Source organism: Protomyctophum parallelum, assembly GCF_964188405.1.
Source record: "Protomyctophum parallelum genome assembly, chromosome: 13".
NCBI lineage: Eukaryota > Metazoa > Chordata > Actinopteri > Myctophiformes > Myctophidae > Protomyctophum > Protomyctophum parallelum.
The window spans coordinates 22,664,213-22,682,119 of record NC_139708.1 but is presented as its reverse complement, the minus strand read 5'-3'; the positions used below and the strand labels follow the sequence as shown (position 1 = coordinate 22,682,119).

Sequence of the window (17,907 nt, the reverse complement as noted above, 5' to 3'; positions counted from 1 at the left end):
CACACACACGCGCGCACGCACACACGCACACACACACACACACACACACACACACACACACACACACACACACACACACACACACACACACACACACACACACACTCACACACACGCACAAGCTATATAGCTATTACCTGAGGGTAAATAAATGTCCCCAAACTCATTTATTGTGGTCTTTGAAGTAGAACAGTCATTATTTAGACTGCCGGGCTCCATCTTGCGCCACCCTTATCCCTTAATTATCCCTAAACTTATTTGCCATTTTTTACTATTTTAAAAACATTTAAATTAGTTCAACTAGCCGATCTACATCGAGACGTGAGCTTGTAGATCGGCTATTTGAACTATGTGTTGTTTTTTTTTAAATAGTAAAAAATGGCAAATAAGTTTAGGGATAAGGGTTAAGGGGTGGCGCAAAGATATAGCCCGGAATGTTTTTTCATGTTAACAATTCTTGTAATAACCACAGCAACTGTAAATGACAGCTAGAGTACTCAGGCTAATTAAAAGACATGTTGGAAAAGTAATTGAAAAAGTAATCAACATCTACTCGTGTAGTGTTGTTATTGTTGTTATTAATATTGTTATTCTGGGCCTCTGAGGGCAGCCACCATGCACATACTGTATCAGCCTTTGGAGTAACAGTATGATCTAACTTCTTTGCCAATGAAGCACTATTGCGGTGGCTGATGGCTGGTAAATGTAATTGTTGAAATCATTCCAACTGTTGGCTGGTAACCTGTACTGTAAGTTTAGAATACTGTCACCTTCTATCCAGTGGGTCTTCTAGTGGAACTCGTGATCTCATCAAGGACACAGGAAAGGTATACCTTTAGGTAGGCCTAAGTTATGTAAATGTTATGCTATGATATCTTAACTTTGCATGTCAAGAATTTGCCTTTGAGTAATTAGCTAAACTGCTAAAGTGACCTAACATGCGTTATTTACTCAAATATGCTAACAGCATGACATGACATAACAAATGGGGTTTAAAGAGGGTTAGTGTGTGTCGTAACCTTAAACCTTATCTCTGTATTTCTTTATTTTATTTTATTTCATTACAGTCCAGAGTTCTTATTATTATACTTGTATATGGTATTGCTGTTGTCTTGTGGACCATATCATACCAACATTTTGATACTTGTACCTGTATGACTGAATGACAAATACACCTCTTGATTCTTGATGCACATCATGACAATAAGGTTCACATCCAAATTAGGCAGAAATGTGGGCACATGCAGCCATCATCGTTTCAGATGTCAGAACTACCCTTGCATCCAACCAAAACCTCAGAACATCCCCTCCTCCAAAAACTGGCCCCCTCTCGTCCAACCCCACTCAGCCCTCCCCGTTTTCTGTCAGGAAATAAGAGTGTTCTTTCAGGGGGGGCACCATCAGTATCACAACTGCGGACCTTAGACTTCAATCCGACCAGAGAACCATGCCTGCCGTACCTAAGAAAGCAGGTAAGAGCCCATTCTCACCACATTGGCTTTGAGAACATCTATTGGATATGGACCAGAAGGATTATGACTTGCTTAACATTTCTCATTGAATCCATTTTACAATTTGTCATTTCCGCTACAAATAATCTAAAGTGGGCATATACTTTAGGGAATTTGTTTAAAGTCGATTACCAACTATGAGAATTATATTTGTCGCAATATTTGTCATTTGTTTTGTCAATAAATGATGCATCATGCATTCATGATACTTTGAACACTCAAATGTAAAATGTTAGGATCTCTCTGCAACTCCTGTTTAAAACCTAATTTCAGTTTGTTTTTCATTTATTCTTATTATTTTCATATTAGTCCTGTGTTTTATTTGTGTCATACTCGTTTGAAATTAGATTGACTGAACGAAAGGTTACTCGATATAGCTGTACTACTTCTTTGTGAAATGTGATGTCATTTGTGAATGCCTGCCTGTGAAGTGTTGCAACATCATCAAACCTTCTGGTTATGAGCTATCTACAACCACCGATGTAACGTTTTGGGTGTATATCATGGAATAGATATAAAGTAACCCTGTACTTTATAGATACAGTAGTAAACGTACTACTATACTATATTTATAATAGCTCACTCACTAGTACTACATTTTAGCTTTGAAACTAACTGTAGATTTTGTTTCGTGACCTAAGTGCCACAGTTTTGCTTACAGCAGAATTATATTTCCCTTTCACTAAACCAGAGGTATTATATTCCCCAATCACTGTAAGCCAGTGGAATTATACTCTACCGATAACCCAAACAATGTTGTTAGGTGTACTTAATTACTTATTTATAATGTGTTTATTTGACTTACAAGTTACTTCATGATGATCATTTCTGGGTGTCATCTGGTGTCACTCATGCCCTGTTCTCTAATTTTCCTGCCAACTTTGCTCATCAATCATTTTTGCACATGACATGTCACCAACCAGGCCTTTCCCAAGGCCACTCACACAGAGTGTGAGTGTACAATACACCTGTAGACTCCCTTTATGAAACCTGACGATCGTTAATTTTATTACATATAATATTACAGCTACATCAAGTCTTCTCGTCCTGTATCGGTTCTCTTACCTGGACCATGCTATTCTTTCCTACCTCCTGTCACTTCTTTTACCGGTACTTTACCCCATTAATACATGTCACTTGATTGATATTAGGTGCAATTGTTCAATGGATATTTCCAACCCTGCACATAGAAAAAATTGTATACATAAAAGAAAGGCCGCACACTGTAGCTCCCTTAATTATATCTATATAGCATATCTATCCACCAGACGTTTCGAGCACCATAAAATATTCTCCACCACCAACCTCCTCCCAATCCCCCAAACAGCACAACCCCTCTTGTTGCTATTGCTAATGCTTCCTCTGGCACCCATGACTGGTGAAGTGTGAGGTGCGGTAACAGTAATTCAAAACCCTGAATGTTAATAAGTGCCCTGAGCACTGTCACGTTTAGTTAGTTGTCATGGCAATAGAATGAATTTGCTTCTAAATTATGGTAATTCATGTCACCTATAGTGGTTGTTTACAAATGCTCTAATGTACATGATATTAAATATGAAAACACTGTCTTCTTATGCGGTGCATATTGTTAGGAGGACTCACTTGTGCCTCAGTCATATTTGCGTATGAACCTAAAGCCTAATCCACGCTCCATCACACAACAGTGCCACGTACCTTTTGGAAATAAGAGATGTTCTGTTATTTTTGACGAGTGACATTGTTCTGCGGCAAAGCACATTAGGTTTTATGCCTCTCTTTCTGATTTCACCAGATTCCTCCTTTCGCTTAATTGTCAAAGTCTCCATCAGCCATCTGTTGTATGCATTTCCTTTTTTCCCATCTATCTCAATTGAATATCTTTCATCATCTGTAGCACAGGCTCAAAGCCAGCAGATGTTTGACACTAACAGGAACCAGAGGCATGACTGGGCAGTCTCCGGCCCAACTTTCTCTCACACACTCTGTCTGTCTGTCTGTCTGTCTGTCTGTCTGTCTGTCTGTCTGTCTGTCTGTCTGTCTGTCTGTCTGTCTGTCTGTCTGTCTGTCTGTCTGTCTGTCTGTCTGTCTGTCTGTCTGTCTGTCTGTCTGTCTGTCTGTCTGTCTGTCTGTCTGTCTGTCTGTCTGTCTGTCTGTCTGTCTGTCTGTCTGTCTGTCTGTCTGTCTGGTGTCTGTCTCTCACTCCCTCTCCCTCCCTCTCTCTCTCTCTCTCTCTCTCTCTCTCTCTCTCTCTCTCTTCTCTCTCTCTCTCTCTCTCTCTCTCTCTCTCTCTCTCTCTCTCTCTCTCTCTCTCTCTCTCTCTCTCTCTCTCTCTCTCTCTCAGTCCCTCATTCCCTCCCTCTTCTCGATCTCCCTTTCATCATGTCACTTCTATGTCACTATCAGTGGCTTCTCTGATCTTCATCTTGCTGCCTCAGTGGGATGTCTTGAACCTGATCCGTGTACCAGTTCTCTCCCACTGCTAGGGGTCCATGTTTTCCGTCTCTCTGAATCCAAAAACAACATACTTTCATTGGTATCAGCTGGGATGACCTCTATGACTCTGTCACACAACGGCCGTCCTCCCAGATATGTGGAGAGATGGATGGATGTTTAAGTGGTCTCCACCCATCCCTTATTCTGATACGTCCTGTATTTCACTGTCGAAGCGAATAAACACCCGTGTTCAAGGCGTGCCATTGGCATTCAGTACAACACTCTTTTGCATGACATGCATACGTTTAAGATTATATATCTACTTATTCCCAAACTAATTTAAGGCACTCCCCTGCCGTCTGCAATTAGAGCTATGGACCTAATATATATATATATATATATATATACCGGCGCGTGTGTGTGTGTATGTGTGTGTGTGTGTGTGTGTGTGTGTGTGTGTGTGTGTGTGTGTGTGTGTGTGTGTGTATATATACTGTATATATATTAATATAATTTTATTTGATATTTAAAACCAACTCAAGAACAGCTATACAGTATTGAGATGTGTAGGCCTACTGCTGTCATTGTTGATAGTCCCCGTCTGTCCATATGTCATGAATGTTCCTCTATCTTATTTTCCCTCATATATATCTCAAATGCCCATGAGAAACCATCAATCACTTTCAGTATCTGTTTAGTGTTTATCCACCTGCTGATTTTGGTGGGGCTTTACTGTTGATCCCGAGTGTGCCTGGATATCTGACAGGGCTTAGCATTTGCAGGAAAAGCTAGAGGACTGTCATTCACTCACTCCCACCTCACTTCACCTATACCACAATATAAAGTATCCTTCCAAAGAGTAGTGTGAGGTGTTGAGGTGTGCTGTGAGATGTCCTTATTTTAATAGGAATCAAAACATAATTTGCGGTCTTATTTCAAAGCAGTGTTTTCCGTGCATCAACTCAGTATAATTCCCTCTTAATACGCCCTGATCAGTGATCCGTGAGCCGTGCCTTAACTGTGTCCAACTCACTGGGTGTGCCGCAGTTTCACATGCTCTATCCCTTTAAGGGAGAATTCCAGGGGTCTGCGGAAAGATGGATGAAGTGAGCTGTCATCAACTCTTTCTTGCCAAATCTCTACCTCGTGTTCTCCATCTGTTGTTTAGTATTATGCATAGTGTTTATATCCTTACTTTCTTTTGAAGTGACATGCTCGACTTCAATGAGTGTGCTGTCCAAGTCAACTGGTTTGTGTGGACAATTTCCAGAACCAAAATCTTACTAATCCTGTAATTGGATCCTAAGCCTCAGTATATTTCATGCATAATAGCCCCACATACCCACACAATTATCAAATGTTCTAGTCTTAGAAACTGTGGGTCAGGTAATAAATAGGTTGACTCACTGTATGGTCCGTTTCACAGCTGAAGTTCTTCTATATATTTAGGCTTTCATTACATTGCAGAACACAACAGAAAGTAATTTGACCTTTGTAGGCAAGATATGCATACATTAAAACTTAAAGCCATGGGCTAACAGCCATTTATCACGATCCACACTCGCAAATTAGACAAATCTTTGTTTGAGTTATTGCTAACATGTTTGAATAGCAACGCCCTCTAGCTTCGCATGTACCCGTTCACATCTGATGTTGACAGATAAGCTACCATTTTTCATGGCAGTCGTCATCCTGTTGCCAAGATGTGCGGACTGCAGAGGTTATGTTTCTCCAACGGCACTCAAACAGGTGCCAGGGTGGAGTATTCTATGCAACAGAGCTGTGCTAAAAGAGCTGACTCTCCGGTCCCTATCAGCAACATGTTGGCACTAGTGCTGTCATGATCAATGAACACCTGTCAACCTCGGTGAAACATTTGCCATCCATTTGTGTCACACTCTGCCCAGAATATTTGCCATAGGACAGACGCTAATGAAGCACTGAGTTGATCTGTTCACCCTTCAAATCCATTCCCTCACTGAGTGCTAACACATGTCTATGGATGCTAATTGTTCTGATTACTTGAGTCTCAATGCCCAAAAGTTTTTGTAACTGGCATGCAACTGTAATGACGTAATAGGTGAGAAAGTGGGATGCGCTTTCAGCACATACTGTACACACAATATGACAAAGCCAAGTGACAACTTTGTACTGTAAGTGAACGCACATGAGCTGCAACTGATCACGGCCCTCATCAAGTCACTTTTCGCCCAATGTGGCCCTTGCCCCAAAATGAGTTTGACACCCCTGTGTCCACAGAAGCATGCTGGCACCCGCCAGGCCAGAGTGTGGATCCTATCCAGTCAGGACGTATCCTGAGAAAACCAATAGACTCACTGACACTGATGAGCAGGAGAAAACGAGACCGTATCGACTAACCAGTAACATGTGAAGCAAGGATATTATAGTTAACAAACACTAACAAAATTATGAAAACTACTATAAATACAATTTAACTAACTGAAATAAACATGGAAATGAGGTTTTACAAAAAATAACTACCTGAACCTGTATACTGAGGGGGATATTTTTGAATGACCAATTTCTAGTAAATGGAGAAACCTTTGGAGTTACCGGCACAGTACATCATGGCTACACACACCAAACCAAACAACACAACCAAACCTCTACCAAAGTGATTTTGCCCTTTAAGGTCAGGCTTGGCATTCCACATGCTGTAACCAAAACCTTAGCTAGCATGGGGAAAATAAATGATCAATCAATGCTACTCAAAAATCAAGCTACAAAAAAGCAAGTATTCAGAAACTTCAAGTAGCGTATAATGATGCCATGAGAATTTTACTCCTAGATGGTGCAGTGCAAGTGAAATGTTTGTGGCTGCAAGAGTCAATACTTTTCAAGCTGTTCTCCGGAACTTAATGCATACATTCATGTGTCGCTTGGATGAGTCTGTGAATAGCATCATCGTCAGTATAAATAACCCTGTCAAAAGTTGCACTAGATACTACTCTAGCCATAGAAGACATTTGACTGTCACAAATGCCTATCTAACATGTACATTTGGACTGTTTTTTATTGGATGTATATTGTATTTTGTGTTTTGTATGTTTTTCTATGGACCCTGAGTCTGCAATAAAGGCATTCATTCATTCATTCAAAGTGAATGTTAGAGAATTAACTGAATGTAGTCACCATGAATAATTTTTCACTGGAACTTGGTCACGTAAACCAATCTGAAAAGGATTAGTGAAACTATCCTGTATCTGACAGCTGTAAGTAAAATATGCAAGTGAAATACTGAAGTTCAACTCTGAGAGTGTAAAAACTTACTGTGCAGTTATTTATTTCCCCTTCCCCTCTTTGGCCAAACACACACTGTAATGAACTAAAAATGTCTTCTTTGTTTTATAGGAAAGAATTCCAATGGTGCAGCAACAGGTAAAAAGTGTCAGTATTGAGATTTTCTTTTCTAAATGAAAAAGGATCATACAATCAAATAATAATTTCCTGTTTTCTTTCTTTCTTTCTTTTTCTCTTAGCAGTAAAGGTCCCTCCGTATGAGCCAAATATTCCTGAACCGACCACCAGGGCGGACTTAATGAAATGTAAGGCTTTGTATTTGTGAGTTGTCTTTTACCAATTTTAAGCTCTGGTTTAAAATCATTTTGAAGTAGCCAACACTGGGGTGCCCGGTGGTCTAGTGGTCCAGGCGCATGCGTGTTTGAGTCCCGTTCATGACGACCTTGCTGCGCATCTCCCCCTCTCTCTCTGTCAATCTTCACTTGAAACTAGTAAGTAGCCCCACTGGCTCCTGTGTGAATAGGCCTAGTGTTGATAACCTAGTCTACAATTTACAATTTACAATTTAGGCATTTAGCAGACGCTCTTAATCCAGAGCGATTTACATTAAGCAAGAACAAAAAAGCATGGGAATACATCACATAAAAACATTTATCATGAAACATGCGTAAGCTAAGAAAGTAACAGTGGAATATCTATATAATGAAACTATACATATAAACTATACATATATACTACTATGCTATACATATGTACTATGACGTGCTATGACTACATACAATGCAATTATAGTGCTGTCTACATAACAATGCAATTATAGTGCTGTCTACATAACATGCTATAAGTCTCTATCAAATGCTATCTAAGTCTACAGAAATGCTATCTAAGGGGGTGGGGTAAGTGCTATGGGCCATGATGGAGTCTGAAAAGGTGAGTTTTCAGACTACGGCGGAAGATTGGAGTGATGCTGCAGTTCTGACTGCGATGGGAAGTGCATTCCACAGTTTTGGAGCCAGAAGGGAGAAGAGTTTGGGACGTGTGGAGCGTTGTCCCGGCGTTTTTAGTGAGGGTACTTCCAGCTTCCCTGCGTTGGCTGATCTGAGTGCGCGGGAGGGTTTGTAGGGTTCGATCATACTTCCAAGATATGAGGGAGCCATACCCTTGGTTGCTTTGAATGCCAGCATCAGAGTTTTGTATTCTGTGCGGGCAGCAACCGGTGGAGCCAGTGGAGGGAACGGAGCAGGGGGGAGACATGTGAGAATTTTGGCTGGTTGAAGACCAAGCAAGCTGCGGCATTTTCACAGTCTATTAACGACATCCTGTGGAAAGACACATAACACATATCTTATCTGACCGCTTTGTGTTCTCTATGTTTGCTTTATATATCTTGACCTTCTCCTTGTCTGAACTCTGCCCGCCCTTTATCTCTACTGGTATTAATTTCCATCCCTGTCATGTCAGATTGGATGCCTCTTTCATTGGATGAAAAAACTGCCCAAAAGCTGCTGTGGATCACAGAGAGTGGCACCAAGGTGGCTCGCACAGCAGATGACAGAACGTGCCCATACCCCGCCAAACCCGAGAGATATGAACACTCACCACAGGTAGGTTGGCTAAGGACCACATTCAAGTCCATGCTCAGCACAGCATGTGCCATATACCCCTGTAAGAGAAGATTTGGCACGGTGGCACAGTTGGTAGTGCTGTCGCCTCACAGCTAGAAGGTCCTGGGTTCGATTCCCGCTCGGGATGCTGTGGGGCGTGTTTCCTCCTTCGTGTCAGTGCCCATACCCGAGGCGGGGTTGGCGAAAGGGCCAATCTGTGTGGAGTTTGCATGTTCTCCCCGTGTCCCCTAGGGTAGGTAGGTACTAGGTACCCTCACAAAAAACATGCAGTAATCCTGGTCTCTAAACTGCCACCCCCTGGCCAGCCGGGGCGGCTGATGGAGGGGAAAGGAACTGGTTGGAATAACGTGTTCCTTCTACGCGCTACGTCCAACCAGGGAAACTCCCCCCTGTCAGGTGGAGCAACTTGGACACTCAGGCATGAAGGAAGCATGAGTTCAAGTCCGTTGCTCTCCCCATGTCCCCCATATATGGGGACTAAGTTGGCGGAGGGTGTGTAGAGTCCAGGATCACATTAGATAATTGACACAGGGGTGAAAAATGGGTTACAAAATCATGGGATAAAACACTAAAAAAGACATTTTGCTGGAGACCTTCTGGAACTCAAGGACCCTGCCTGGGCCCATTGCTTCCCAATGCTTTGACGGGGCAGTCACAGATTTTGTGCTCCGGATCTCCGAAGGGGTAAATGAGAGCTATTCTGGCAGTGCTCAGTGCTCCTCAGAGCGGACACAGGTGGCTTTCACTGCCAGTGGCCAGAACGACTAGCACCGCCAGTAATAGGAATATATGATCCCTTTATTGGCTAAAATGAATTGTTTGTTGTGAAATTGCAGCAGTCGCACAATGTGTTTATCTCCACTCGTATGTCCCCAGCCAGCACGATTCCATAGGGGATATATTATTTATATACAACAATTTACAAATAAAAACGCATTTATGCATTCAACGCGGTATGCCAGTCACAATGATATTACTTTTGATGTTATTTGTTATCGTTTCAATCTGCATACTTCAAAGTTTCTTAGATGAACGACAAGCTTTTAGATGGAATATGACCTTCATCATGGCCCTGGTGAAGGTCGTCTGACTGAAAGCTGGGATGAGCAAAATGTAATTCAAACAGAGGAATGCCAGACCCAATCTGCCCAGGGCGTTTATTTTCCTGTGGCAGATTCGTCTGGTTTCCAGGCTAGTTGCAATCGTAAAGACCCATCAGGGTGAAAAGATTTACCCTTAACTCTCAAGTTTAAATAACACCGTTAGTTGGGTAATATCTGATACTTTCGTGACCGTGGAGAGCAAAGGTCCGTTTCTCAGTGACCTTTGCTCTCGGCGGGCACGGAAGTATCAGATATTATCATATTACTGAACTAAGTACTGTGTTTGTTTGAAAGTTTTAGAAAATGCTAAAGTCCCCCTCCTGTCCTACATGCAGGTGCTGTCTAAGGAAGGGCTGCTGGGCTCACGGGGGTACTGGGAGGTGGACTTCCAGGGCTGGGTTGTGATCGGTGTGGCATATGAGAGTTCAGCAAGGAAAGACGGGTCTTCCGGCTTGGGAGAGAATGACTGCTCCTGGGGTGCAGGCTGGGCCGGGACCTGCTTCCACGTGTGGCACAACTCCGAGAGTTTGGAGGTGGAGATCCCAATGAAGACAACAATGGCAGTGTATGTTGATCAGCCCGCTGGCATCATCAAGTTCTTCACGGTAGAGGGAGAGAGTGAGGGCGAGAAGGAAGTGCGGCTCATTCACAAGTACAAAAACAACTTCAAAGACAAGCTGTTACCCGGGCTCTGGATCGGCACAAATTCATTTTGCCAGTTCAGAAAGAACAATCAGTAATGTAGAAGATGATATAGAACAGTGATTCCCAAACTTTTTAGCTGAAGACTCAAGAGAAAAACTTACAAAAATACATGACAATCATGTACGGTAAAATACCATTTCAGAAATAGTGAAAATATCTACAATCTGGGGGCACGGTGGCACAGTTGGTAGTGCTGTCGCCTCACAGCTAGAAGGTCCTGGGTTCGATTCCCGCGCGGCGTGTTTCCTCCTCCACGTCATCAGTGCCCATACCCGAGGCAGGGTTGGCGAAAGGGCCTTTTTGTGTGGAGTTTGCATGTTCTCCCCGAGGGTAGGTACCCTCACAAAAAACATGCAGTAATCCTGGTCACTAAACTGCCTCCCCCTGAACAGCCGGGGCGCCTGATGGAGGGGAAAGGAACTGGTTGGAATAACGTGTTCCTTCCACGCGCTACGTCCAACCAGGGAAACTCCCCCCTGTCAGGTGTAAAGGAGCAACTTGGACACTCAGGCATGAAGGAAGCATGAGTTCAAGTCCGTTGCTCTCCCCATGTCCCTCATATATGGGGACTAGGTTGGCGGAGGGTGTGTAGAGCCCAGGATCACATTAGATAATTGACACAGGGGTGAAAAATGGGTTACAAAATCGTGCTAAAATAATAATAATAAAATATATATATATATATATCTACAATCTACAAGCTAACAACAAATCACATAGCAACGCGTTGTGAGGTTGTAGATCGGCTTTGCATTACTTTTGAAAAAACTAATTGAAATATTTTTGAAATAATATTAAAACAACCTAACAAAAAGGGATATTTACTTGTGACCCATAAGAATGGTTGCGTGACCCAAAAATAGGTCCCGTGTCCAACTCATTGTTTGGGAAACACTGACTATAGAACTTTGGATGTTTGCGGAACAACTGTTACTGAGAGAAGGGCCCACTCATTATTGCAGATTAGATTAGATATTGATCTTTAATACAGTTGATGTCTGTAATATGAAAATATAGTATTTATTATAATTAGACAAAAGTAGTCAAGTTATTTGTCTTCGTTCACACAGCGTGCTATATATTCTATGCTATATAGATTTTAGAATATTTGTTTATAGAATATATATTTTGTGTTCATGTGAATTAGTGAATAAATACAACCACTGTGTAATAACACTATGGTCCAATATTGTTTGTGTGATTTCCTAAATCAGTTAAACAGTTTACAAAACCTGAAGATCAAGATGCTGCCGTTGATTAATTACATTTGGCCCACTGACACACATACATATCTATATATCTCTATTCCATATTGTTAGACTATCACTGCATGTTTTCTATTGCTCCCTTTTAATCTCATAATTGCAATCATTGATTTACTGTTTTCGAAACAGGTTGCAATGTTTCAAATTTAGAGCTCACAGCACTCTCTAGTGGGGATCAATAATATTGCAAGTTGCAATCTACATACTACTGCTGGTCCTGTCATTAGACCGACAGGCACCCTACCAAAACCCTAATGGCAAGCACGGCGCAAAGCATGTCGGACCAACGCATTGTTGGGAGTGACGGGTAATTTCTGCATGCCAGACCTTTGGTGTGTCTGATCTGTGTGTGCATCCCGTAGAACTTGCAGGTCAAAGAGGCCCAAATTGACTTTGGTCTTTGGTTGGGGGCATACTTAGTTTAGACTAGTCATCGGTTAGACATAAGGTTGGTGAGGGGTGCGTTAAGACGACCAGATTAAGGTTGGTGAGGGGTGCGTTAAAACAACCGGATTAAGGTTGGTGAGGGGTGCGTTAAAACGACCGGATTAAGGTTGTTAAGGCATCCTTTGGTTAGAAAGAAAATGTTTTTAAATTAATTGGTATGCAATTAAATGACTCCTCATTTGGTTAAGGACTGCCTGGAACAACCTTGAGCCAGGACCTAATTTTGAAAAGTACAGTTCTATAGAATATGAGACAGTCTCAGTAATTAGGATTTGCTCCTTTATTTGAAACATAAAAGTATTGAGCGTAACATTTATCTGCTTTTGAAGATGGGACACATTTCTTTTCAACTAAAACCATCGCTCTCTCTCTCACATACACACAATTGCTTTCTCATTCAACCAGTCAAGAGAACAAGATACTTGGAGCACAGGATACCCTCCACCATACCTTATATAGCTTTGATTTACAATCATTCTAGCAATCAGTCATTCATTGGCAAAAGTAAAAGTACAAATATGTATGTTCTGAAGCCTAATTTATGCTTTGGCAAAAAAAAAAAAACATTTTTTTTAAACAGACAAAAAAAAGTGATGGCCGAAACATAAATTAGGCTTAAGGAGGCACAAATGTCCTCACTCATTTTAAAAGCTACCGTTTAAGCTTTGTGTTGACTCAACCATTTCGTTGTTGTCCCCCCATTTTCAGCTTTGCCCCACAAGTACAAAACCAATGGCTGTGTCAAATAAGCTAGGATATAAAAAGGTTTTAGTGTTTATGATGGTCAGTGCAGCAGGTCACTACAGGTACATCTTGGGATCCAATACGACTGTAAGATGTGTGGTAGCTAGTGTTTTTGTGTAGGATGAATTGGAGTATAGTGTTGCGAATGACTTTAGTGTGTACAACACAGCCTTGCCTTACGAGTTATTCCTTGCAGCATGTGCCATTAATTTTGGTTAGTGATAAATGGAGGTATTACTTTTTATATGGTTTCAGTCACATACATCACATATGGCAGGCAATCATGGTCTTGTTATTTTACGACACCATTGCCATTGTACTCTCCCTCCAACAACTCCACCCTTCTCTCTGTATTCACCTTTTTCCTGGGCTGTGTGTGCTCCAGTTCCTCTCGATTTGATCCAATGAAAGCCAATGAAACTGGTCAGATGACCAATGATATCCAATCCAATATCCAATCAACAGGAACTGGAGCACACACAGCCCAGGAAAAAGGTGAATACCCTTATGATCAGTGTTTAAGGGAGAAGTCTCCTGTGTTGAGACGAGGGCGAGGCAGTGCTCCAAACATCTCCGTTCCATCAGTGGCTCCAGGGGCAAGTAGGGCCTTCATGCTGGCCGCAATGTGCTCCAGGTCAGCACAGCCCACCTGAAGGAGACACAGAGGAAGCGTTGGGAGTTAGAATGTGTGGAGTGAATAAACGGTGACAGTGGTTCTTGAAGGACTTTCCCCAGGCTGGGGATGCCAAAAAATAAATCCCATGATAACTGATGTTATTTTTGTTGTGTGGGGACAAGAAAGAAGCCATATCAGGTCTCAATTAACAATGTGAATTGCATGGTTATTATTTCGACGTGAATGTTATTTGAGAACCACACGCTCTCAAAAACGGATGCCCACATGGAGCACTCTCACGCATTCTCACTTCTTGGCAATTGACTCATCTCGTTGGCTTCACTTGAAAGTTTGTGAGTCTTTGCCATACACCATTGCATGATTGTGAATATCATTCATGTTTAAGCGAGCTTGTGACACTAACCCGTTCCCCACTGTTGCCATCTCCTTGGCCAGGTCTGTTTCCTCTGTAGCCCCACACAGGTACAGATACAGGAAGCGAGCGAGCCATGGCCATGGTGTTGGTGTGGCGGGACGAGAACGCAGCCTGACCCATAGCCATGCTGCGCGAGGGTGGCGGAGCATCTTCACTCAAGGACCCTAGGACGAAAGAATATATATAAGATAAATACATCAACATAACATGCAAATCATGCATACATTTGGCCGTGTCCCCATTGCACTCTTAACTTACCGTCAGTACTCTCCTCCTCCCCGTCAGACTCAAAGAATGGCTCACAGTCACGAGACAGCGAGTCTTCGTCCATAGAGAACACACCTGGAATACAGAGCGAGACACAAGTGACCATCAATACGTGTCATTGTCTATTTACAGCTGCTGCATACCTGAACACCACACGATACATTTTGCACTCGGTTTATATTTTAGCATCATTACAAACCACCTGAAATAAATGACTCAATGTTCATTCAAAAATATTTGTTTTCTCCGAGGTTCAAGGTTTGTACTTCGTTACATCCGGTGTACAGGTACATAAGAGTCAAACTTATTTGTTTGGCATCTGTACTATTCCCTTCTTAGTCTTCTTAATATCACAAAGCCAGATGACCAGAGATCTCTGGGGAAATCAAATTCAATGTATGAGCTAAAACAACTAAGAAAACCAGTGCTAACAAACCTTACGCCCAATGGTTTGAGAACCAATCCCATCCCAATATAGTCCCAAAGTCTTGCATTGGTTCTGCGATGCAGTTTCATTATATAGCTTTCACAGTTTTAGCTCATACATTACATTGTATTTAGATGTCACCAGATGTATCAGTAGCGGAGATCTCTGATCGTATGGCTGTGCTATTCTAGACAACTATTTTTGTCTAGACTTTTAAAATCAGTCTAGAACACAATGATGACTTGGACAAGATTCAAGTCTCTGCACATTGATTTTCATACCATTATGGAAATTAATGAATCCCATGGGTGACTTAAAGATCTATTACCGTATGTATTTTGATAATGGTTGGCGGTAGTAACATCAAGTACACAGTGAGTCATAGTCAATGGGCTAAACATGCCAGACCGGACGATCAGTATGGTCATTTAATACACCTCAAATGCAATTGACTGAAAAATGTGGGGAAACAATGACAGCGAGTTGGGTCCTCACCAGCACTTTCATTCAGATTATGCCTTCTTTCATCTACATCCTCCTCCTCTTCCTCCTCCTCCTCACACTCTTCCTCCAAGTCCAAGATCCTGGGCCTCGGTACCCCTCGTTCCACTCCATCAAGCACACTCATCTCCTCTTCGCCATTCTGTCCAGCAGCCTGGCCAATAACAGCTCCTGGACTGTAGATTGACGGATAGCTTTGTGAATACAGTCTGGTATTGGGACTGCCTGTGTCCGGACCACCATCACTGGTAAGGCTCTGAAACAGAGGCAACACACAAACGTCATGAATATCGCCGCCATTCATCACAGCAGACAGACAGACAACGATGAAGAGAGCATGCCACTCACTCACCTCCCTTGTTCCAGTGTCCAAGGGCAAGTCAACCATCAGCTTGGTTCCTCCTTGTCCACCAGCCTGGCGCGTGTGCCTCTGGGCTGTTAACATGGATGTCGAATGCAGCACGGCAATGTCTTCCATGTAGCGACGTGCCGACTCTGCCAGAGCACCTTGACCCCATACGTTGTAAGCAAAATCACACTTCCTCTGCAAGGCACTGCTGCTCTCCCTGTTCCTCACCCCTTCTCCCTCTGCAGCCGATGGTCGGAATTTTTTACAGGCTGTGAGAATGGCCAGGTCACAACCAGATTTTTGGCAATAAGCTTCTGCAGCAGAAAGTAGTGCCGACCAGCTTTCTCTGTGGTTGTCTGGGATCTCAGGGTCGGATGACTGGGTAATGGAGGCCATAATGGTTGTGATAACTACTGCCAAAGGCTCACTTGCACTAGTAGTTTTGTACTTATATGACAGCTAGATGTTAAAGGAATGTAATATTGCTAATGACTGCCTTTTGTTGGTCAAGAGTTTGAAGGTATAGTTTAATCGGAGTGCTTAAATTTAGAATGTTAACGTTGACAATTGGTTTCTTTGTTTTGCTGAAGTATGGCAGTAATGTTCTTCTGTCTTGCTGGTTTAGGCCTATCTTTGTATTTTAAGACAAAAAAAAGCAGGTGTAGCAGGTAAAGAGGCACCGAGTGACAGTAAGATATGGTAGATATGCTGTGTCTTTATGCAGTGGAGTTAGGGGAGAGATGGAGACTTGTTCCTTGCTGATAGTGCTGCTGGTGTTACCTGCCAGAAAAGAAAACATTGCATTACAAAAAAAAAAAAATTACAGGACCAATCACACACATATTGTTATAGTAAACAAGAACACAAGCAGCAAACAACAACTACAGCCAACACAACATGGGGGTTCCAGTTCCACTGCTCCAGTGAATAATGTATGTGCAGATAGCTCATACAGTAGCTGCTCTTATTGGTGGTGGTGGCAATACAATTCGAGTACTCTGGATTTATAAACAAAGTAAGTCCAAAACCAGAATGAATCTGCAACAGCCATGTGAATTAACTGCACATCACAATCACCTAAAAGAATATTGAATTGATAGAGAACTGCAACGTGCGTTACGTGCCTAGAACTTCAGTTTAGGCACGTAACGCCTGCATCATCATCAGCATCATGGTTGGTTCTTAAGAACCATGATGCAAGTGTCACTGTCGCAGTCCAACAGTGACCCCCCCACCCCCCGTGTCGCTCATTCGTTAAGCTGCTAGCAATAACAACTGGTGGTGCAGAAAAGACAAGAAAAAAGAAAGGGAAGATTGACGCTACTCTCGATTATAATCTCCTTTATCTTCAATAAAATCTTTCCCAATTCAGCGGAACCTTTTTAAATTGCACGCCACGGACTTTTCTGCATGATTGCAGTTGTGTTGTTGATCTTGTTTGTTCACTGTTGCAAGCTGGTTGGCTCAGCTGTGTCTGTGTGTGTGCACCCTCCTCATGACCACATTTCACCTCCATTTTTCTGCTTTGTAGAAGCTCCTCGCGTAACTATTTATGTAAGCCACAAGCACAGACGTTCACTTACGCATTCAGTTCCTTCCTTCCAGACTGTCAGATATACATCGACCTTAAACTTAGTTCCTTTTAGTTCCTTCTTTTGTCCGCCTTCCTTCTCCAAGGATTTCTCTCTCCCCTAGACTCCGACGCAGCCTGTTTACAGACGTTCCAATCAGACGCACGTTGGACACGTGACTATTGGGCTCGGTGGGCGCGCTCGTACTCGTGTTCTGAGTCGTGCACGTGGACGACTGAAGCCAGGGTTTCCTTCCCTAGTTCCTTTCCTTGCTCCCTCGTCGTCCTTGCTTAGTCCTTAGTTTGACCAAAACAAGACTGTGCTTAGTTCAAGTTCAATCACATCTAATCTAATCCAGAATAGAGGTAGACGTCATGGTTGATTGATTTAATGATTGATTTGAATTTGATTCTGTGAACTCTTGACTGCCAATGCTGCCATACTACTTTATGTAACAGCAGAGTGTGAGAGCCTGAGGTAGAAAATAATCGAAGCTTGTGCTGCTGGATTTATGCAGTTATCTTATCTCCCAAGACAGATTCAGCATCCAGAAAACTCAAAGGGAAATCGTTTTTTTTCTCTCTCTCTCTTTTGTTTAGTTTCCCCAGGTTTAGCTCAGCGAGTCAGTGTAAGTAGGGGACCAAGACAGAGTACAGCAACTTGCAAT

At 42.4% G+C, this 17,907-nt stretch overlaps 2 protein-coding genes across 3 annotated transcripts; one reads left to right on the top strand and one right to left on the bottom strand.

Annotated features, from left to right (window-relative positions):
- Positions 1 to 1,406: 1,406 nt before the first annotated feature.
- LOC310869765 (tripartite motif-containing protein 16-like protein) lies at positions 1,407 to 12,113 on the top strand. Of its 2 annotated transcripts, none has more exons than XM_083780663.1 (5): positions 1,407 to 1,472; positions 7,296 to 7,322; positions 7,427 to 7,489; positions 8,646 to 8,788; positions 10,248 to 12,113. In XM_083780663.1, the coding sequence occupies exons 1-5, from the start codon at positions 1,448 to 1,450 to the stop codon at positions 10,650 to 10,652; spliced, it is 663 nt and encodes a 220-aa protein (XP_083636789.1). In that variant the 5' UTR covers positions 1,407 to 1,447; the 3' UTR covers positions 10,653 to 12,113. The 2 variants fall into 2 exon arrangements, with proteins under 2 accessions (XP_083636789.1, XP_083636788.1); XM_083780662.1 differs by having other exon boundaries at positions 7,424 to 7,489.
- Positions 12,114 to 12,587: 474 nt separating this feature from the next.
- On the bottom strand, positions 12,588 to 17,396 carry akt1s1 (AKT1 substrate 1 (proline-rich)). The gene is made up of 6 exons (XM_083780656.1): positions 17,253 to 17,396; positions 15,673 to 16,449; positions 15,315 to 15,576; positions 14,384 to 14,467; positions 14,114 to 14,289; positions 12,588 to 13,722 (listed from the first exon to the last, which is right to left on the bottom strand). Exons 2-6 carry the CDS (start codon positions 16,063 to 16,065, stop codon positions 13,585 to 13,587), a joined length of 1,053 nt encoding a protein of 350 aa, XP_083636782.1. The 5' UTR covers positions 16,066 to 16,449; positions 17,253 to 17,396; the 3' UTR covers positions 12,588 to 13,584.
- Between the last annotated feature and the right edge of the window lie 511 nt (positions 17,397 to 17,907).